Below are 18,333 nucleotides of genomic sequence, written 5' to 3' on the forward strand. Positions count from 1 at the left end.
ATTACTAGGCAAACTACCTTGTGGTCTTTCTGAAATTAACTTAGCAAGCTGACCTATTTGGTTGTCGAGCCCTTGAATCGATGTTTGTTGATTTTTAAGTGCTGCTTCAGTGTTTTGAAAATGTGTTTCTGACACCTAGATAAACTTGGTCAACATCTTGTCAAGGTTCGGCTTTTTCTCTTACTAGTAAGGTTGTTGTTGGAAGCCCGGAGGGGATTGTGCTCTCTGATTTCCTTGACCACCCCAAGAGAAATTGGTATGTTTCCTCCAACCTACATTATAGTTATTACTATAAGGATTATTTTGCGGCCTAGAATTATTACCTATATAATTGATTTGTTCGTTCTTTGTGCTAGGAGCGAAGGGTAAACATTCTAGATTATTCATTCCATCTCCATTTGTATCGCATTGCATCACTAAATGTACCTATGTAGAAACACATAAACCATCAATTTTTTATTTAAAAGTTCTACCTGATTTGATAACATGGTGACTGCATCTAAATTAAAGATGTCGGCTACTTTCATCGGCTTTGTCCTCATAACTTGTCATTGATAATTATTCAGTGCCATCTCTTCTATAAACTCATAAGCCGCTTTGAGTGTTTTATTATTCAAAGTTCCACTGGCTACTGTGTCGATCAACTATCTAGTTGATAGATTCAAACTGTTGTAGCAGGTTTGAACTTGTAGCCATAGAGGTAACCTATAGTGAGGACACCTTCTCAATAAATCTTTATATCTCTCCCATGCACCATATAGACTCTCTAAATCGATCTGCACAAAGAAGGAGATATCATTCCTCAACTTGGTTATTTTAGTCGGTGGGAAGTACTTCAAAAGGAACTTCTCGGTCATTTAAGCCCATGTGGTGATGGAACCTCATGGTCAAGAGTTTAACCATTGTTTAGCTTTGTTCCTTAATGAGAAAGGGAATAACCGTAAGCGAATGGTGTCATCAATGGCGCCATTAATTTTTAAATTATCGTAGATTTCCAAGAAATTAGCCAAATGAGTATTGGGATCTTCCTCTTGCAAACCATTGAACTGAACAAACTATTGTATCATCTGAATAGTGTTCAGCTTTAGTTCGAAACTATTTACAGCAATGGTGGGTCTCAAAATACTCGATTCAGCCCCAGTTAAAGTGGGCTTAGCATAATCGTACATAGTACGAGGAACAGGATCTGGATCTGCAACAACTATAAGAGGTAGCTGATTATTCTAGTTATCACCGATCTCCTCCCTCTTGTTTGTCTACTAAATTTTCTCGACTTTGCTTTACTTCTCTACAGTTTCTACGAGCTGTACTTTCAATTTCACTATCAAATAGTAATGGTCCCGATGGATTTCTTATAGTCATAAACTAAAGGAACCTGTCAGAAGCAAATAAAAGAAAAATTAGAATGTAAAAATTAAATTAAAAACAAAATAAAATAAAATAAATAGCTAAATTAATAAAAAGAAAGTGTTCATAATATTTTAGTCCCCGACAACGGCACCAAAATCTTGATGGTCACTAAACTAACTATAAATATGACAAAGGCAAGCGCATCTATCGGGTAATAGTATAAATATGGTGAGTACAGAATATTGTATCCACAAGGACTAAAAGTATTAGTAATTACCCTTTTTTTATTATTTACCCGACAAATTGGAGTGATGTGTTTTAATCTAAATTTACTAAGATAAATTAACTAAGAACGCAACAGAGAATGAACCAAGGAAGTAAGCGAATATTAACCAATGAGATAGACAATACCTAGGAAAGAATCCACCTAGACTTTACCTATTCTTATTAATCTAAATTAAACGATTTATTCACTTGTATCTTGATCTATAGAAATCCCTAAATTATGTTAATATCCCTTTCGAGAGTAAGAGCAATTGACTCTAAGTTGATTAATTGAAATATCTTTCTAACTAAAACCCCTATTGTCACATTAACTCGATCTATAGATTCCCCTATTAGATTTGACTCTAAACCGGTATATTTATGTCGTCCTATTTCTAGGGTTGCATGTAACTCCACTCAATTATGCTAGATTTACTCTTAAACAGGGACTTTGCTTCACTGAATTAAGCATATTAAACATGAATTAGTATCCCAAAAATATTAAAACAAGAAATAAGCATACATAATTGAGAACAAGAATCAAGTATTTATCGCGTAAAAATAGACATTAAATAAAAGGATTCATCATAGGTTTCATCCTTCTTAGGTATTTAGGGAATTAGTTCATAATCCTGCATGAAAACATCTCAAAGTCAGAATAAACACAAGACATAAAGAAACTCAATAAAACTTCGAAAGAAATTAAAAGGAGAAATTCGATCTTGATGGGGATCCAATTCCGAGTTGATTCCGATGGTGTTCTTCGAGTGTTTTCTTTAATCTTCTCTACTTTTTCTCTTATGTCTTATTCTAACAGGTATTTATAGACTTTAGCATGCTCAGAAAGCCTAAAAATTGGGTTTTTCGGCATATTTGGGAAGTAGGGTGCAAAATCGACATGAGCTGGCACATAAGCGTGTGTCCAGCCTTGTGGCTCACGCGGGTGTGTGCCTAACCCGTGTGAAAATGCTTAGGTCGTGCGACTCTTAAAAATAACTTTATTTATCTACTTTTTGCTCGTTTTTAGCTCCTTTCGCTCCCAAATGCTCTCCTAAGTATAGAAACATGAATTTAAAGGATTAGGAGCATCAAATTTACTAATTTGCATTTTATAACTTATCAACCTGTATTAATAACATCACATTCCACAATTCAACACATATGTACTTATCAGAATATCTCTTACTTTCGCTGCATATTTGCATCATTAACATATCATTATCACTTCCATTTAGCATGTATATCATGCCCACAATACAACACAATTCACAATAGTCATCACACATGTTTTATATCACAATATCACATCATAATAATCAATACTCAATTATTCACATAATCGCATAATTGGCCAAAATAAAATAAGGGAAGTAGAAAGCTTACACTCGAAACTTAGGATAGGGGTTTAGGCTATTCCTAAGCTCCCAATTAACACTATGAATCATGTCTACTAGTAGCGATTTCAAACACTCACCGTTCACGATTTTACCTAATCGCTGCAAGCTCAAATTAGCTTTTCCTTGCCTTTCGCTTTACTCGTAGAAGGTTCTAACAAATACGAAGCATCAAAAAAGTAAATCACACAACAACACAATCAACATTCAGCCAAAGACTCACCTCAATCAACCAAAAACACAAGCCTCAGCTAGATTCTCTTATAACCGAAACTTTGACATAGCAAACTTTAAACTCAATTATCTCAGTCTATATCTAATATTTTTGCCTAAAATTGATTCCATTCATTTAACTATTCACCTACGACTGATTTTCAACCTCTACACTATGCAAAACTACCCGATTCATGGTATCAAAATTTTTTGACAAGTTATGGCAATTTTCATAAAAAATCATTAAATCCTTAGAAATCCTTAACAAAAATTTAAAGTAAGTTTATAAGGTTTCTAATCTCATCAAAACTATTTGAAAAACACTTTGAAACTACATTTTTACCCAAAATCCCAAAATTCATCATTATCGATCCAATTTTCGATTTTTATTCAAAAATTACAATTTAATGGCTAAAAACTCAGTTTAAATGACTAGATAACATTAAAAACTAATGGGAAAATGAATGGTTACCTTCGATGGAAGAAAAAATGACCTTTTGGTTGGAAATCTGAAAAACCTGAAAGTTAACCAATGGAAAATTTATGGTGTTTTAGGGTGTTTTTCTTGAGATTCTATGGAGATTTATGGCTTGGGTGATGATAGAAATCAAAGAAATTAAGGTTTGACAATTAATATCGAATGGGAGAAGCTTGGTAAAGCAAGGGATGACACGAACAGAACAATGGGAAAAACTATTATGAAACTTGTAGGTGGGGGAAGATATTAGGTTGATTTTTAAAATTTTAGGTTATTTGCCCTTTTAGTACTCCTAGTTTTAACCCCCATTTCAAAACAGTCTTTAATACAAAATTGAGAGTTTTTTCAGTATTATTTTCAAAAATCGATTTGATTTTCTAAAAACCATAGACGAAAACATTTCTGGTTTACCATGCTACAAAATTCTAGAGCACACTAGAGCTAAAATTCCTAAATTACATTTGAAACTTCTAGGCCCAAACTTGAAGTGTGGCAATCTCTGTAAATTATCTCTTATCTCTCTACAAAATTCATCTTATCTCTCTACCTAAACTCTGAACTCACCATATTAACTACTTTCTGCCATGCTTGCTTCCACTGACTATCGTGATTTCCATCGTTAGTCACTGTGTCATTACCAGTAAATACTTTGATTTCTTCATATATTTTTTCACCTCTATTCCTCTTTCTTCTTTCCATAATTCTCACTCCAACCTTCTTTGACATTTATTGCTTCTGAAATTTTGATTACCATAAACAAAAATTGCCTTGATTTTTCTCACTTTTAACTACATCCATAAGTTCCAAAATACCCAACCTCATTTGAAATTTACAAAAAATGGCAGATCATTCAATACTACCTGGGAGAGGTTACCCTGGTTGGGTTAGCAATAGGTTTCCTTCTTAAATCAGCTTCCATTGATTTCTTTGACATTTTCTTTTGCTTGCATTGAGCGAGAGTTTTTTTTTATGGAAAAATTATTTCTATTTTGATTCCCTATAATATTTTTAACTTATAAGACTAGAATTTTGGTTCGTTGTATTGTTGTGGTGGAGTTCAATTCTTATTGATTTCATGGGTATTTGAGGAAATTTTGTTTGAGGTCCTATTCCTTATGGCGTTGAATAGGCGATTCTGATGGCAGAGTGCCAAGTGCCTATTCAGGCCATATTCGTCATTGCCTGCAATAGGTTATTCTAATGAATAGAAACACGATGAACCAAACATTTGAATTACTGTTGCTTTATGAATCAGGCCTGAATGAGTTGGCTATTCTTACCAAACAAACACGCTGCTATTCTTACTAACCAAACACGCTGTTAATCTTTTGCGAACTTTTTCAACAACAAAATGATAAGCATCATTGGTAACTCTCTTATGAAACAAAATAATACTGAGATATTTTCCAAGATCATCGAATTCATCTGGTAAAAACTTATTACTAACTTTATGCGTCATAAGTATTCGACGAGAAGTAAATTTGTGTTTTGCGAGCATTGACCAAAGAATAAGAAGAACTGCCTAATAATATCAGAAAGCACCTTTGCTTTCTCCAACTCTGCTTTACAAACAAGAATGATATCGTTAGCCAAAAAACATAAGAAATGTGGGTTGTTTCTAGCAAGATGATAGGGGGCACAAATTCTCATAAACAACTTTGTGAATACTATGCCCTAATCTTTTCTTCAAAAAATCAATTTAGAAAATAGTGTTTTTAAACGCAGTAGAAATTTTAAATTTTTTTCTTAAAACTGAGTGGTGAGATATTTATAGATTTTTTTTATATTTATTTTTTTGATTTTGGATTTTTAGACTTATTTTGAAAACAATGAACTTTAATTTATGCTTTTTGAATATTATTTTACAAAATTTTAAAGTCTTTTTCATAAATATTTTTAAAAAAAATTCAAGAAATTTTAAATTATTTTAAATATAAAATATTTATTTTAATTTTTTATATAATAAAAATAAAATTCAATTTGGTTTCTGATAACTACAAATTTTAAACCTACATTTCATAAACAGTCCAAACACCTCGGCTTGAATTGATTTTTAGTTTCTCGATTTTTCTTCTCAACTCTAGTGATAACCGTGACAAAAAATAAAATGAAAAATTTAAAATTAACAATTATATTATTTGCATAAAAATGGATAATTAATTGTTGTCCTTAAAATAGGAATTATTGTTTCCATAAGTAAAGGACATAAGTCATGTACTCTTAAAATCTTAAATTTATTTGCAATTGATAACATTTGATGCACTATCGATCTATGAATCATATGCACCATAACTTGTTAAATTAATAATAAGTAAAATATTAAAAAAATTAATTTTTTAAATAAATACTTAAAAATTTATTTAATTATAATTAGAATTAATTTAATGGTGCAAAATTATCCCTTTTTTAAAATTTAAGTGAGGCCACAAAATTTACACTATGCGGTGTTAGAAATTGACAAACGCCATAACATAGCTAACTAAGTAATATTTTCTTTTATCATAAGTTTTTATACTTTTTGACAATTTTGAATTTAGTTATTGTATTTTTATTTTTAAAATTAATTTTTTTTATATTTTAAAATTTAAGTCTAATTGTTAATATTTTTAAGTGGTATTTTAAAAAAATATTCATTTAGTAGTTATATAATTAAAAATAATGTTATAGTGAATATGAATTTAATATAATTAACAGTTTGATTTGAATTTTAAAATTTAAAAAAATTAAATTTTTGAAAATAAAAGTATAAGGATTAAAATTTAAATTTTTAGAAAGTATATGGAGTTACGACATACTTTAACCTTACCTTTTTTGAACCCTAACTTTGTTTTACGGTATATATATTATATGACTTCTGTGTTCTGATTTTCACTTTTCCCTAAAGCCAAACACTCCCCTTTCCCCTTTTCCCCATGGCCGTTCTTAGCCGTTGCTCCAGAGCTGTTACGGCTGCGACAACGCCGAATGCGGCCGCTGCAAAATTCTCTTACTTAATTCGAGCTCTCTCTCCTTTTTCTTCTTCTTCTTCTTCTTCTTCGACTTTCGATGCCGATAATGGCCTCAACAGTCGTATTAAACCAGCCGTTTTAGGAACTTTGAACAGAGAACCGAAGGATAGAAATGTCCAGTGGGTATTTTTAGGGTGTCCTGGCGTTGGCAAAGGGACGTATGCTTCACGGTTGTCGGATCTTCTCGGTATTCCTCACATCGCCACCGGTGATCTTGTCCGGGATGAGCTCGCTTCCTCTGGTCCCCTTTCTTCTCAGGTCCAATCTTTTCTGTTAGGGTTTTTTTTTACAAAAAGTTGAAATTTGATAAATGCATGTTGAGAAGAGGATATGATCCAGCAATTAGTTTAAATAGTTTGATCTACTGCTGTTTTAGATAACTCAAGGTTCAGTCTTGTAATTATTTTATTATTTAAAGTGGGATAATGTTTTTGAATGATTAAAGTTAAAAGTTTTGATTTGCAGATAAGTGAATGCATAAATTTCTCATTTGGATCATTAAGGTCGAGTATATTTTCCATTTTAACTCAATTAGGTCCATTTGATGAACAATTTGTTTTTTGTTTTAATACATCTGATTTTTAATTCTTATGTTAAAGTATATCTGTAGTTCCTTTAGAATTAAGTAATCTAGTCCATGGAGTTTGATGGCCGCAAAAAAAAAAAATGGAGCAAGTAAAATTGATATCAATCTGAATGCTAATGTGGAATCCAGAAAAAATCTAACAATACAGTAGAACTATTAAGAACATTTGTCTGGTCGGATTCGTGAAGTTCACATCAGCATTTTAGACTGTTCCCCATTACCATCGTTGCCAGTTTTGTGTTACTTTTAGAATTAAGTAATTTACTCCATAGAGTATGATAGCTGCAAAAAAAAGAGAGTAAAATTAATAACATATTAATGGAAACCCATTTAAATGCTGATCTGGACTCTTGAAACCTGACAGTACAAACCTATAAATAGATCTAACTATTAAGAACATGTGTTTTGTCAGATTGCTAGAGTTCATGTCAGCATTTTTGATGGTTTTTCATTACCATCGATATGAGTTTTATTTGTTTGCACTAATATAATATATACGAGAAATAAACTACTCAAATAGAGAACAAAAGTAAGTAGTAAAATCAATAAACAAATGGATCTATGATAAATACATAAAGGACGTGGCAGAGAATGCTATTGAGTTAGAACCTGTAATGTTGTGTTGGATTTTGGCTCTATCTGGTTTGTGTTTTCCCTGGAATTTGAAAATCATGATATTTTTGTGGTTTGAGGAAAGAACTTGAAGTTGAAACATCATCAATTTTTTCCCACTCAAATTTACTTGTTGTTTTTTCTATTATACTTGGCAGCTAAAGGAGATTGTTAACCAGGGCAAATTAGTTTCAGATGAAATTATAATAGATTTACTTTCCAAACGTCTTGAAGCAGGAGAAGCTAAGGGTGAATCAGGGTTCATTCTTGATGGTTTTCCTCGGACAGTAAGACAGGCGGTAAGTGCTTCATTTGATAATTTTCTGTAATATTTTGCTTCCAGCCCAAGGTTAATTTGACTTCACTTACAGGGAAATACTATTGTTAGTCAAGGTAGTGGTAAAAGAATTGGTAGGAAAATATATGCATTGGATACTGAATTTATCCCTTTATATTGCTATTTCTAAGGCGTTAGCTAGAAGCATGTATAAGTCCGAGTCATTGCTTTTGGTTCTAAAAGCTTTTGATAGCTTCTTACTAATTTACTCGTGTAAGACCCGATCATTCACGTATTTGTGTATGTATTTTTCATGCATGTTTTTTGATAGGCTGATAATTGTTGTAGATTTTGACATTTTTGTGTGTTCATGTTGTGTTTTTCTGTTTCTTTTCCATGTCATGTTTTGTACTGTGTATTAGTTATCTTTTCTGTGTTGTGTAACCTATCTTGTCCAGTATTTCCAGGTTATGAGTATGCAACTAGATTGCAACTTCTACCTATGTTCTCAATGATTAATAGATTTGCCACTGATGACTGTAAGCTGGATGGTCAAGCATTTTATTCCTTTTTTTTTTTTGGTATACATTCTTAAAAATAGCATTTTATCACAAAATGCAACTTAAGAAAAATGTGTTGATTTCATGTGGTAAAAGTTGCTATATTGTTAGCAAATTTTGTTTCTCCAAATTGAAAGCTTAATTTTTTTGTACAAAATGAAATTGCATCAGAGTTATTCTCAGTTTCACTGCAGGCAATTCACTTATATATGAAGGTTTTTTAGACTACCTTCTATAAATAAGAACAAAAGAGAACTGTAGTGGCAGCTGCCATAGAATCCATTGCAGCAGCATAGCAGATATATTTTACTTTTTAATGGAAAGCTGCTCATTTTGTACTTCCGTTTAAGCATAATGGTTGCACTGTTGAATATGTTTATCAAGTAAAATATCTCCATATAATTTAGTGCCAATTACTATTAAGTCACTAACCATTCAGTCTACTATTTCATAATGTTTATTTCCTAGGAAATATTAGAGGGGGTGACAGACATTGACTTAGTGATTAACCTGAAGCTTCGGGAAGAAGCATTGCTTGCAAAATGTCTTGGAAGAAGAATCTGTAGTGAGTGTGGGGGGAACTATAATGTGGCTTGTATCGATATCAAGGCAGAGAATGGGAAGCCTGGGATGTACATGGCTCCACTTCCTCCCCCTCCTCAATGTGCATCCAAGCTTATTACTCGAGCAGATGATACTGAAGAAGTTGTTAAGCAACGGCTCCGCATATACCAGGCGATGGTATTTTCCTCATTCCTCTATTTTTCTAAATTGCATTCCTAGAATTTAGTTAGCTATCAATGGGATTTTTGGGAATAAAACTGTATGCTTCAAAATTACCATATGTAATCTAGCCCCCAGAAAATGGCATCTTGTGTTCCTACTGATGTTTGATGCACCTGCCTTTTGGATCAAAACCCTGTGATCTTGTTGTAATTACAGGGGAAAACGTCTGATGCATTACAAATTTTGTTTTCTTACAGACTCTACCTGTAGAGGATTACTACCGCAGTCGTGGGAAGCTGTTAGAATTTGATCTTCCTGGAGGAGTCCGAGAATCATGGCCAAAGTTGCTCCATGCTTTGAATCTTGAAGATGAAGAGCACAAACAGTCTGCAGCTGCATGATGTCTTACATGGTTGTATCATTTGAAGTACTTACAGGTAAATTCGGTCATTCTTTGCATGCACAACCCATGTATGCATATTTATTTCATAAAAACCCAAAAAGGAAGAGAGAAACACTGAATATGCTAATAAAGCTAGATATGTCTAAAGCCATAAACTACTAAACGAGGTAGTTTTGTACTTGTGTTCTAGACAATTTTGACATTGGTTAAATTATTGTTTGGGAGATGGGAGGACATTGAGCATTATAGTCATATGTTATTTCATTTCTTTGAAGAATCATACTTGTGGTCCTGTAGGACACTGATGTTTTAGAGAAAATAAAAATTTGTGCTAGAACTTTGAAGTTGTTGAACTATAAAGACTTTTTAGGCTGTTTAAATTTTGGATTACCACTGATAATGGGGTTCTAAAACTTTCAATCACCCAGGAATCACTTTTCATTGCTTTCTTAGAGTTGACGTTGGAAAAGTTGCAGAATTGAAAACTAAAACTAATATAGGATTTTTAAAAATCGACCAAAATAACCCAGTTTACCATCCCCCCTTTTTTCCCAAGTTCCAACCAAGTTTTATGGATGAAGCATGAGTTGCCATGGATGTTGGCACTTCATATTTGATTTAGTATTTTACATTTTTTTTAAAATAATATGAAATATACAAATTTGTGTTTTGGGAAATAATAATTGTCCTAAAAGACTAAAGTGCATAGTTTTTGTTTTCAAAAGATGAAAAGCTATGATTATTGGATAGTTTAATTTTCAAAAGGAACGGGTAGTTTAATTAAGAATAGCAGGTAATTTTGGAGGAGAGAATGGATTTTTTTTATTTATAAAAATTTTAGATGATATAATTATTTATATATTTAAAATATTTAATGATTTTTTTGGTTGTTTTTAAAGTTTCATTAATTGAAATTGTTACTTGTTAGCATCAAATTAAGTTTTGGAAGTTTATCATAGTATAGATGTGGAGATGGGGTGAATGAAACATGGATGTTGGAGTTGGATTGGATTGGTTGAATTAAAAATTGGTTTGTGTTTCAGGTTGAACTCGGCTTTGAGTGAATGGTTCGGAGGTGGTTGAAACGTTTTTATTTATTTATATTTATTTAATAATTTATTTAATTTAATTGATTTAAAATTTTTGAAAAATAATAATAGTAAGGATGATAATTTTGAGTAAGGAAGCTACTCTGCTTTATATATTTCTTCGTAACTTAAATGCAGACTCTTAGGTTCAAGGATCACGGTGCTCCTATTTGTTCCATGGAAATGAAATTATTGCTATTATTAATATTGATCCCCGCATTTGCTGGGGTTTTTATTTCAATACCAAATTTCTTAAATAGTAATAAAAAGAATTTTTTAAATTTTAGTGAGGTTTTAACAGGAGTGAAATAAATATTTTATTATTAGTTGATATCAATTGTGATAGAGACTGATATTTTGAATGATAAAGATTTTGGTGTATTTTATTATTAGGACATAAATTTTGTATGTAAAAAATCTCTTCCTCTAGATTTTCAGCATTTTAATTTTTTTACATTTTAAAAGTGACCGATTAAAGACAATTAATTATAATATTAAATTTTTTCATCAATTTTATGTATTTTTATTAGTATACTAACAATTTTAGCCTTCAAAGTTTACACATTTTGTCATTTTAGTCTTAATTTAACAAATTTAATCTAAAAGTTATGTAGTCTATCAATTTGGTTTTGATTTAGCGAATTTTGCCCGCAGCATTACATGTTTTGTTAACATTTACATAGAATTGAAAAAAATCAAAGGTTAAATTTATTATTATACCCATGAAAATGATGTATGATAGATGAAAATTTATTAATGTTGTGATTAATTATCATTCTCTTCTATTTTTTTGTGAGGGATTTATTTTCCCAATGTTGGAAAGGTGTTTTTACCAATTTTTTTATTATAGATACTCTCTCTATATATAAATGTGTAAGTTCGGAAAAATTTTTGAATTGATAATAGTATCTTTTATTAAATTCACATTTTTAAAATAAAAAAGTTTAAGTAAAATAGAAGTTGTGATAAGTGCGCATTTAAATATATTATAATTTAATAGAAGTGTTGATAATTATTGTACATTTAAAAATATTATAATTAATTTATAAATTATTAGTTAAAAAAATATTGTGTTAATTTTAAATAGAGGTATTATTTGAAAAGAACTCTAAGCATAAAATGTAAGGGAAATAGTTGTGATAATTATAATTAAAATTGTAATTATTAATTAAAAATTTTTGATGTAAAAAAAGGTTGTGCTAATTTTATTGATGGAGAATAGAGTTATTATTTAGATAGAGTTTTAAGCATCTTAATTCTAATTTAATTAATATATGTTAATTGACTATTATTTTAAACAATCTTACTTTGCATTAATTATATAAAGTAAAATCATATTATATGTTAAATATTAAAAAAAAAAGTTAAAAGAGTATATAAGCTCTTGAACTTTCGCAAAAACTATACAAAGTAGTATGATAAATATACAACTTATCAAAATAATCATTCTCAATTAATTAATGTGATGAAGAAGACAAATAGACAGACTGACGAATAGTGCTTTGGTTTTATTAACAACAAAAACATGCTTCTTCTTCTTCTTCTTCGTGTAAAGCATTATAAACCCATTATATATAATTCATATTTGAAGATGCAGCCTTATGGCCAGGCCAGTGTTCTATAATACATGCAAACAAAATAACTTCTATTAAATGCATTCTAATTTTAAAAAATAATCGTTTTATATATTCTAAAAGCTACCCATAAAATTAAAACATTGATACATATTTATATTTTTAAAAAAAATACTTTTTAAAATTTTTATAATTTAGAAAAATCGTCTTCAATGAATATATTGTTGTCCAGGTTCACTTCGAATCTAAAATATCATATGTACAAATTCATTCTAGACTTTAACTTGTAAATGTTTTTTATTTTATTAATTTTTAATTTTTTTTAATTTTTTTGATATTTTTATAAAATTTAATAAATTTTTTTACAATTTTATAAAAATTTTAAAAAATTATATATCCAGAGTCTATAAAAACTAAAAAATAAAAAAGATTTATACATATTTTTATTTTTACTGACATGGTAGTGCCATGTTAGCAACTATCTCTGATATGGAGTGCTATGTCAGTGCCGTAATGGCCAAAGATGGAAAATGTTGGTTAAATGACTTAATTGATGCAATTTAAGTGCTTGAGGGATTAATTGAGTTTGTTTTTCGCGATGGGCTTAATTGATTTTTTTTTTTGCAAAAGTTCAGGGCTTATATACCCTTTAGAATTTTAAAAATGCTTTAATTATGATTTAGAAAATTTCTATTATTATATTTGAATTGATAAATTAATATATTTTAATTATATCTAATAACTCAAATAAGAAATATTAATTTATGTTAATTATTATAATTGAAAATATAATATTTAAAAAAATTGATTAAATATTAAACGAGTAAACTCACATGGATGCAACCTGAGTCGATATAATTTCTGAAATAGCCCAAATTTGCCGGCCCATAAATAAATAAATAAATAAGTAAAAAAAACAAAACAAAAAAACTTATTAAATAATAAACTCCATTTACAGTCCATTTACAAAACCCAGTTACATTTATAGCCCAAGACCTGATTAGCCCAGGTACCTAAAACTACCCAGTGCCCAATTACACCCAAGCCCGTATTATAGACCAAATGCTGCCCAAAATACACAGGGCCCAATCTGTTAACGGGAGACAGAAGGCTTAAGGTTTCAGAAATCCTAGGCGCCGCAAGCACTCCAACCGTCACTCTCCAATCGACGCCTCCATCAGTGCCGTGATTCCAGGCCCCATATCGCGCCGTGATCGGCTCGCGAATCAACGCCAGTGTGCCATTATCAGTGCCCGATCATCGCTAGTCTCCTCGTCGTCACCTGCAAAAAGAGAAAGAAGAACACAGCAAACAAGGCAATAAATCGAATATGGAATAAACCAAACTTGTAAATAGAGGCTATAAAAGCCGAATCATTTCACTGTAACAAGGACCGATTTTTACAGATACAAAAAAATATACACACATATATACACAGAAGAAAGAAATAAGAAGCTGTTGTTTACTTAAAAAAGGTGATTTTGTTATATTTTTTTTTCTTCTCTGTTCAACGCATATAAATCATTTTTTTTAAAAAAACGGTTAAGTTTAAAAGGGAGAAGGGATTACCTGCGATTCGCCGAGAGGAATGAAGGCTTTTAGCCTTCCAACCGCCGTGAACGGTGGCACGTATAGCGCGTGGGCGCTTGTAGTCCAGTGGCCGGAGGCCGGGGCTGAAGGGCTCCCCTTTTCTCCTTTTTCAGAGGATTTCAATTTTCTTTTTTAAAAACTGATTACAAAATGAATTTTGGGTTAAGTTTTGACATATATAGCATTACAAAAACGGTGTCGTTTTGGCTTAGTTCAATAAGCACTAAAACGGCACCGTTTCAATAGAGGATCCGCGCGTTGACCCGATGACCCGGGGAGGATCCGCGTGTTTTTGATAAATGGGCAAATTGCCCAATCGATCCTTCCTTTTTTTTTAAAATTTATGATTTCATTTTATTTTTATTTTAAATTGGCCCTAACCTTTTATATTTAATTCAATTTAGTCCCGATGGCCATTAAAATCTATTCTAGAGAACGACGTCGTTTTTAGAGATTAGGGCTAATTGCCCAGTGAGTCCCTCAAATTTTAATGTGTATTTCAAATAGGCCCAAAATTTTTTATTTATTTGTAATTAGCCCTAATTTTTAATAAAATTTGATTTTAGTTTTTTATATATATTTAATTTATTTTAAAATACTATATGTATTATTTATTTTTATAAACATTAGTTATATATAAAAATAATGTATATTATTTTTATTTATATATTATATTATTATATACGTTTCTTATAAATTTTTATTATATATACATTTTACTTTATATATTATTTATTTTACTATATTTATATATGTAAATTATTATATATTATTATATTATTTTTATTATTAACTATTTATTATGTATAATTAACATTTTTTAAATTATTATTGAAAATTACATTTTTATATATCATTATCTAAAGTTTAGTATGTAATATTCTAAAATTTTAACATGAAATTTTGTTCCTATTTAACATATTAATATTTTATAAATATATATTAAGTATTTAAGTTATTAAATTTATATATTGACCATTGTTTATTAAATTATTTTATTATTATTTATATATCGTTAAATATTTTTTTAGTTCGTTTATTCTTTTTTTTTAATTGAATTTAGATTTTATCCTTCAATATATAATTTGTTTGTTTATTTTAGTATCCTTTATGTATTTATCATTTTAATATAATAATCTTATCTCATAAATTATTTGTTATACACATTTGCATGAAAATTGATTATTTATGGCATTATTCCAAGTTGTGTTTGCATGAAATGTTATTGCACATATATTATATAACTGGTATTGTTCTATTCATTATTCGCTACGTTGTATTTTGCATGGAATGATAATGCATGAATGTGTATGTTATTTACAATTACATATGCGTAAAATGATAATGTATATTGTGTGATTTACGTCATTATTTATTTTTTCTCTATACTACATTTGCGTGAAATGTTGAAACTTATATCATATAGCTTAGTTTATTTAATATTAATCATTTGTAATATGTTAAATATATCATTGCTTTAAAAATTATTTCATTCGATCCAAAGGAATTAAAAATAAGGCAATGTTTTTGGTACTAGGGAATTCGGGAAATAGTGCCTTAACATGCTGGGTTGCGATTTCCCGTTTGTCTAAATGCCTAAAATATCCTTCTAAATAAGTTTTGAAAATCTCAAAATGATTTCAGTTACGAAAGTTTAAGAGTATCGTGTCCAAACATGCTGGATGTGATGTTTATATTCTTTGAAGTGAAAGGATCTTGATTTTTAAACTCAAATTATTACGGTTTTAAAAGAGATCATATTTCTAAATTCTTTCAAACTTTTGACATTAAGACAAAACTATTCAATTTGGTACCAATTTTGGGCGTTGTGAGGGTGCTAACCCTTCCTCGTACGTAACCGACTCCTGAGCCTGTTTTCTCATAATTTCGTAGACCAAAATGCTTTATAAGGTGATCCAATCACACTTTAAAAGGTTGGTGGCGACTCCCATTTTCAGAATACCCTTCGCCTTTTAAAACGAGGTTTCGACAATTTCTTCAGAATCGATCATAACTTTTAGGCCAGATTTGATGAGGTGTTACATATTATTTTTCATTTTATATATGCATGCTTGTAATTGAAGATTGCTTGCATGCTAAGTAATAAAGTGTGATGCATGAGACTAGAATGAATATATATATGTGATCATATATTTAAAGATGTATAGATGCGTCAATGATGAGATTTGACAATTGTGTTAATGTCAATGAAATTTTGGGTCACTTACACCAAAACGAAATAGGTGCTTGGTGATCTTGTATGAAAAGAGGCAAATTTTGAACAAATTGACCTCATGGTCACTACTCTCCCCCTATTAAGGTCGTGACATCAAGCCCTTGTTTTCAAGGTCGCAATATTCCCATATTAATGTCGCGATGTTAAGTTACTGTCTTAAGGGTTGTGATTCACTCTAGATGAAGTCACGACATCATGCTACTACATTATGTGTTACGGCATTCATTTTTTGATGTCACGACAATATCTCTATTTTAGTTGTTTTTACGATTTGGTCTCTCATTTGTTACGGGTGATTCATAAGAGCTTTCATAAGCTTATTTAGAACCCAGATTTGAATTAACAATGCGTTTAAAAGTAGTAGAACTCATTTATTTCAGTAAATGTATGTTTAGGCTTAATTGTTAACATGATTCATCTATTAGATATTCAATTGAGTTTGTAGTTGCTTCAGCAACGAATGTGATATTTTATATCTTGGATTCGATGATCGAATCAAAAGTAGAGTGTCGAAACCATTTTTTTTATTTTTTGGAAAACACAAAGATCGACTTTTAAAATAAAATGTGGAGTCGCCACCAATCTTTTTGTTTAGGTGTGATTGGATCACCTACTAAAACATCTTGTTCCATTTAAATCAATTTTGGTCCACGTAAATTTAAAAATGGGTTCGGGAGCCGGTTACGTATGAGGAAGGGTTACCACCCTCACTACGCCCAAAAAATGGTACCAGATTGATTAAGTGTTGTCCTTTTAGTCTAGGTTTTAAAAAAAAATTGAAATATGGTTCCTTTTAAATCATTTGAGTGGTTCAAGTGGGTCGTCAAAACTCTCTCGTTTCAAAGGTATAGAGCATCACATCCAGCACGATACGACATGATCCTTTATACCTTTGAAAACACGATTGATTTTTGACTTCCAAAAGCTCTTAGTCAAAAATTACAAAAGGATGTCCAAATATTTAGTCCAACGAAAAGTCAAAACCCAGCACAGTAGGACATGATTTTCCGAATTTCCAAATATTGAACATTGCCTTGTTTTTGAAAAAAAATTAAAAAAAATGATTATAGACTGGCTCAAAAACGCCTTAATTTTATTTGAAATAAAATGAGATAATTGATTTTAAAGAGTTGAAAATTATAAAGTGACATTTGTAAACCAAAAGAAAAATAATAAACATGAGATAATATGTACACTTAAAATACAATACTTGAAGAATACAAATAATATAACCATATTTAACCAATTGGCAAAACAAACAATCAACTATAACTAATCCAAAATATAACCAAATTCATAGGCATGGGTGAACAATAATGAATTTAATAATACATAGAAAAATGAATAAATGTGGTGTAACTAATATATATGAAATAACATAAAAACCATTAACACATGAGATGCCAAACAACATAAAACTAATATGATACAGAACACTTTCTGAAAAAAATGGTACATTGATGAGCACGTAACACATGCTAGAACTTGAAATAATTTATAAAGGAAAACTAATAATAGATATATAAATTCTTTAAAGTAGATGTTGCACAAAGAAGACGTTTAAGTCAGATAACATGCAAAGTGTTAAAAACATTTGTTGAAATACATACAATAAAGGAAAATTTAAATAATATATAAAATATGAAAGGATAGCAAAAATACATAATAAAATATAATCCTAAGAAATACACATAATAGGTTTACAGAACATATATCTACATAAATAGATTTAGAAGCAATTATTTGTAAAAAAAATAGCATGAGATTAATAATATATATAAAATTAAATTAATTTTTCCATAAATTATATATGTAACAGATTTTAAAAATATAATTATGTATAGAAAGAAAAAACTATATGTGTAAAATACATAAATTTAGTGATGTATATAGATCAAACATATGTTCCAATATATATATATGTATGTGTAAAAAGAATTTTGAAATAAATAATGTATAAAATAATTTTACATG

At 29.9% G+C, this 18,333-nt stretch overlaps 1 protein-coding gene, 1 long non-coding RNA gene and 1 other non-coding gene across 4 annotated transcripts; 2 read left to right on the forward strand and 1 right to left on the reverse strand.

The window, feature by feature from the left end:
- The first annotated feature begins 702 nt into the window (after positions 1-702).
- On the forward strand, positions 703-809 carry LOC121209267 (small nucleolar RNA R71). Its single transcript, XR_005904383.1, has one exon. It is a non-coding gene; the product is annotated as a small nucleolar RNA R71 (small nucleolar RNA).
- Positions 810-6,525: 5,716 nt separating this feature from the next.
- On the forward strand, positions 6,526-11,742 carry LOC121207558 (probable adenylate kinase 1, chloroplastic). Of its 2 annotated transcripts, XM_041077874.1 has the most exons (5): positions 6,566-6,965; positions 8,064-8,204; positions 9,211-9,483; positions 9,726-9,905; positions 10,915-11,742. In XM_041077874.1, exons 1-4 carry the CDS (start codon positions 6,612-6,614, stop codon positions 9,867-9,869), a joined length of 912 nt encoding a protein of 303 aa, XP_040933808.1. In that variant the 5' UTR covers positions 6,566-6,611; the 3' UTR covers positions 9,870-9,905; positions 10,915-11,742. The 2 variants fall into 2 exon arrangements, with proteins under 2 accessions (XP_040933809.1, XP_040933808.1); XM_041077875.1 differs by lacking the exon at positions 10,915-11,742 and having other exon boundaries at positions 6,526-6,965; positions 9,726-10,224.
- A 1,700-nt stretch (positions 11,743-13,442) lies between these two features.
- Positions 13,443-14,258, reverse strand: LOC121207559 (uncharacterized). The gene is made up of 2 exons (XR_005902635.1): positions 14,103-14,258; positions 13,443-13,815 (listed from the first exon to the last, which is right to left on the reverse strand). It is a non-coding gene; the product is annotated as an uncharacterized lncRNA (long non-coding RNA).
- Between the last annotated feature and the right edge of the window lie 4,075 nt (positions 14,259-18,333).

Source organism: Gossypium hirsutum, chromosome A10 (genome assembly GCF_007990345.1).
Source record: "Gossypium hirsutum isolate 1008001.06 chromosome A10, Gossypium_hirsutum_v2.1, whole genome shotgun sequence".
NCBI classification, from domain to species: Eukaryota; Viridiplantae; Streptophyta; class Magnoliopsida; order Malvales; family Malvaceae; genus Gossypium; species Gossypium hirsutum.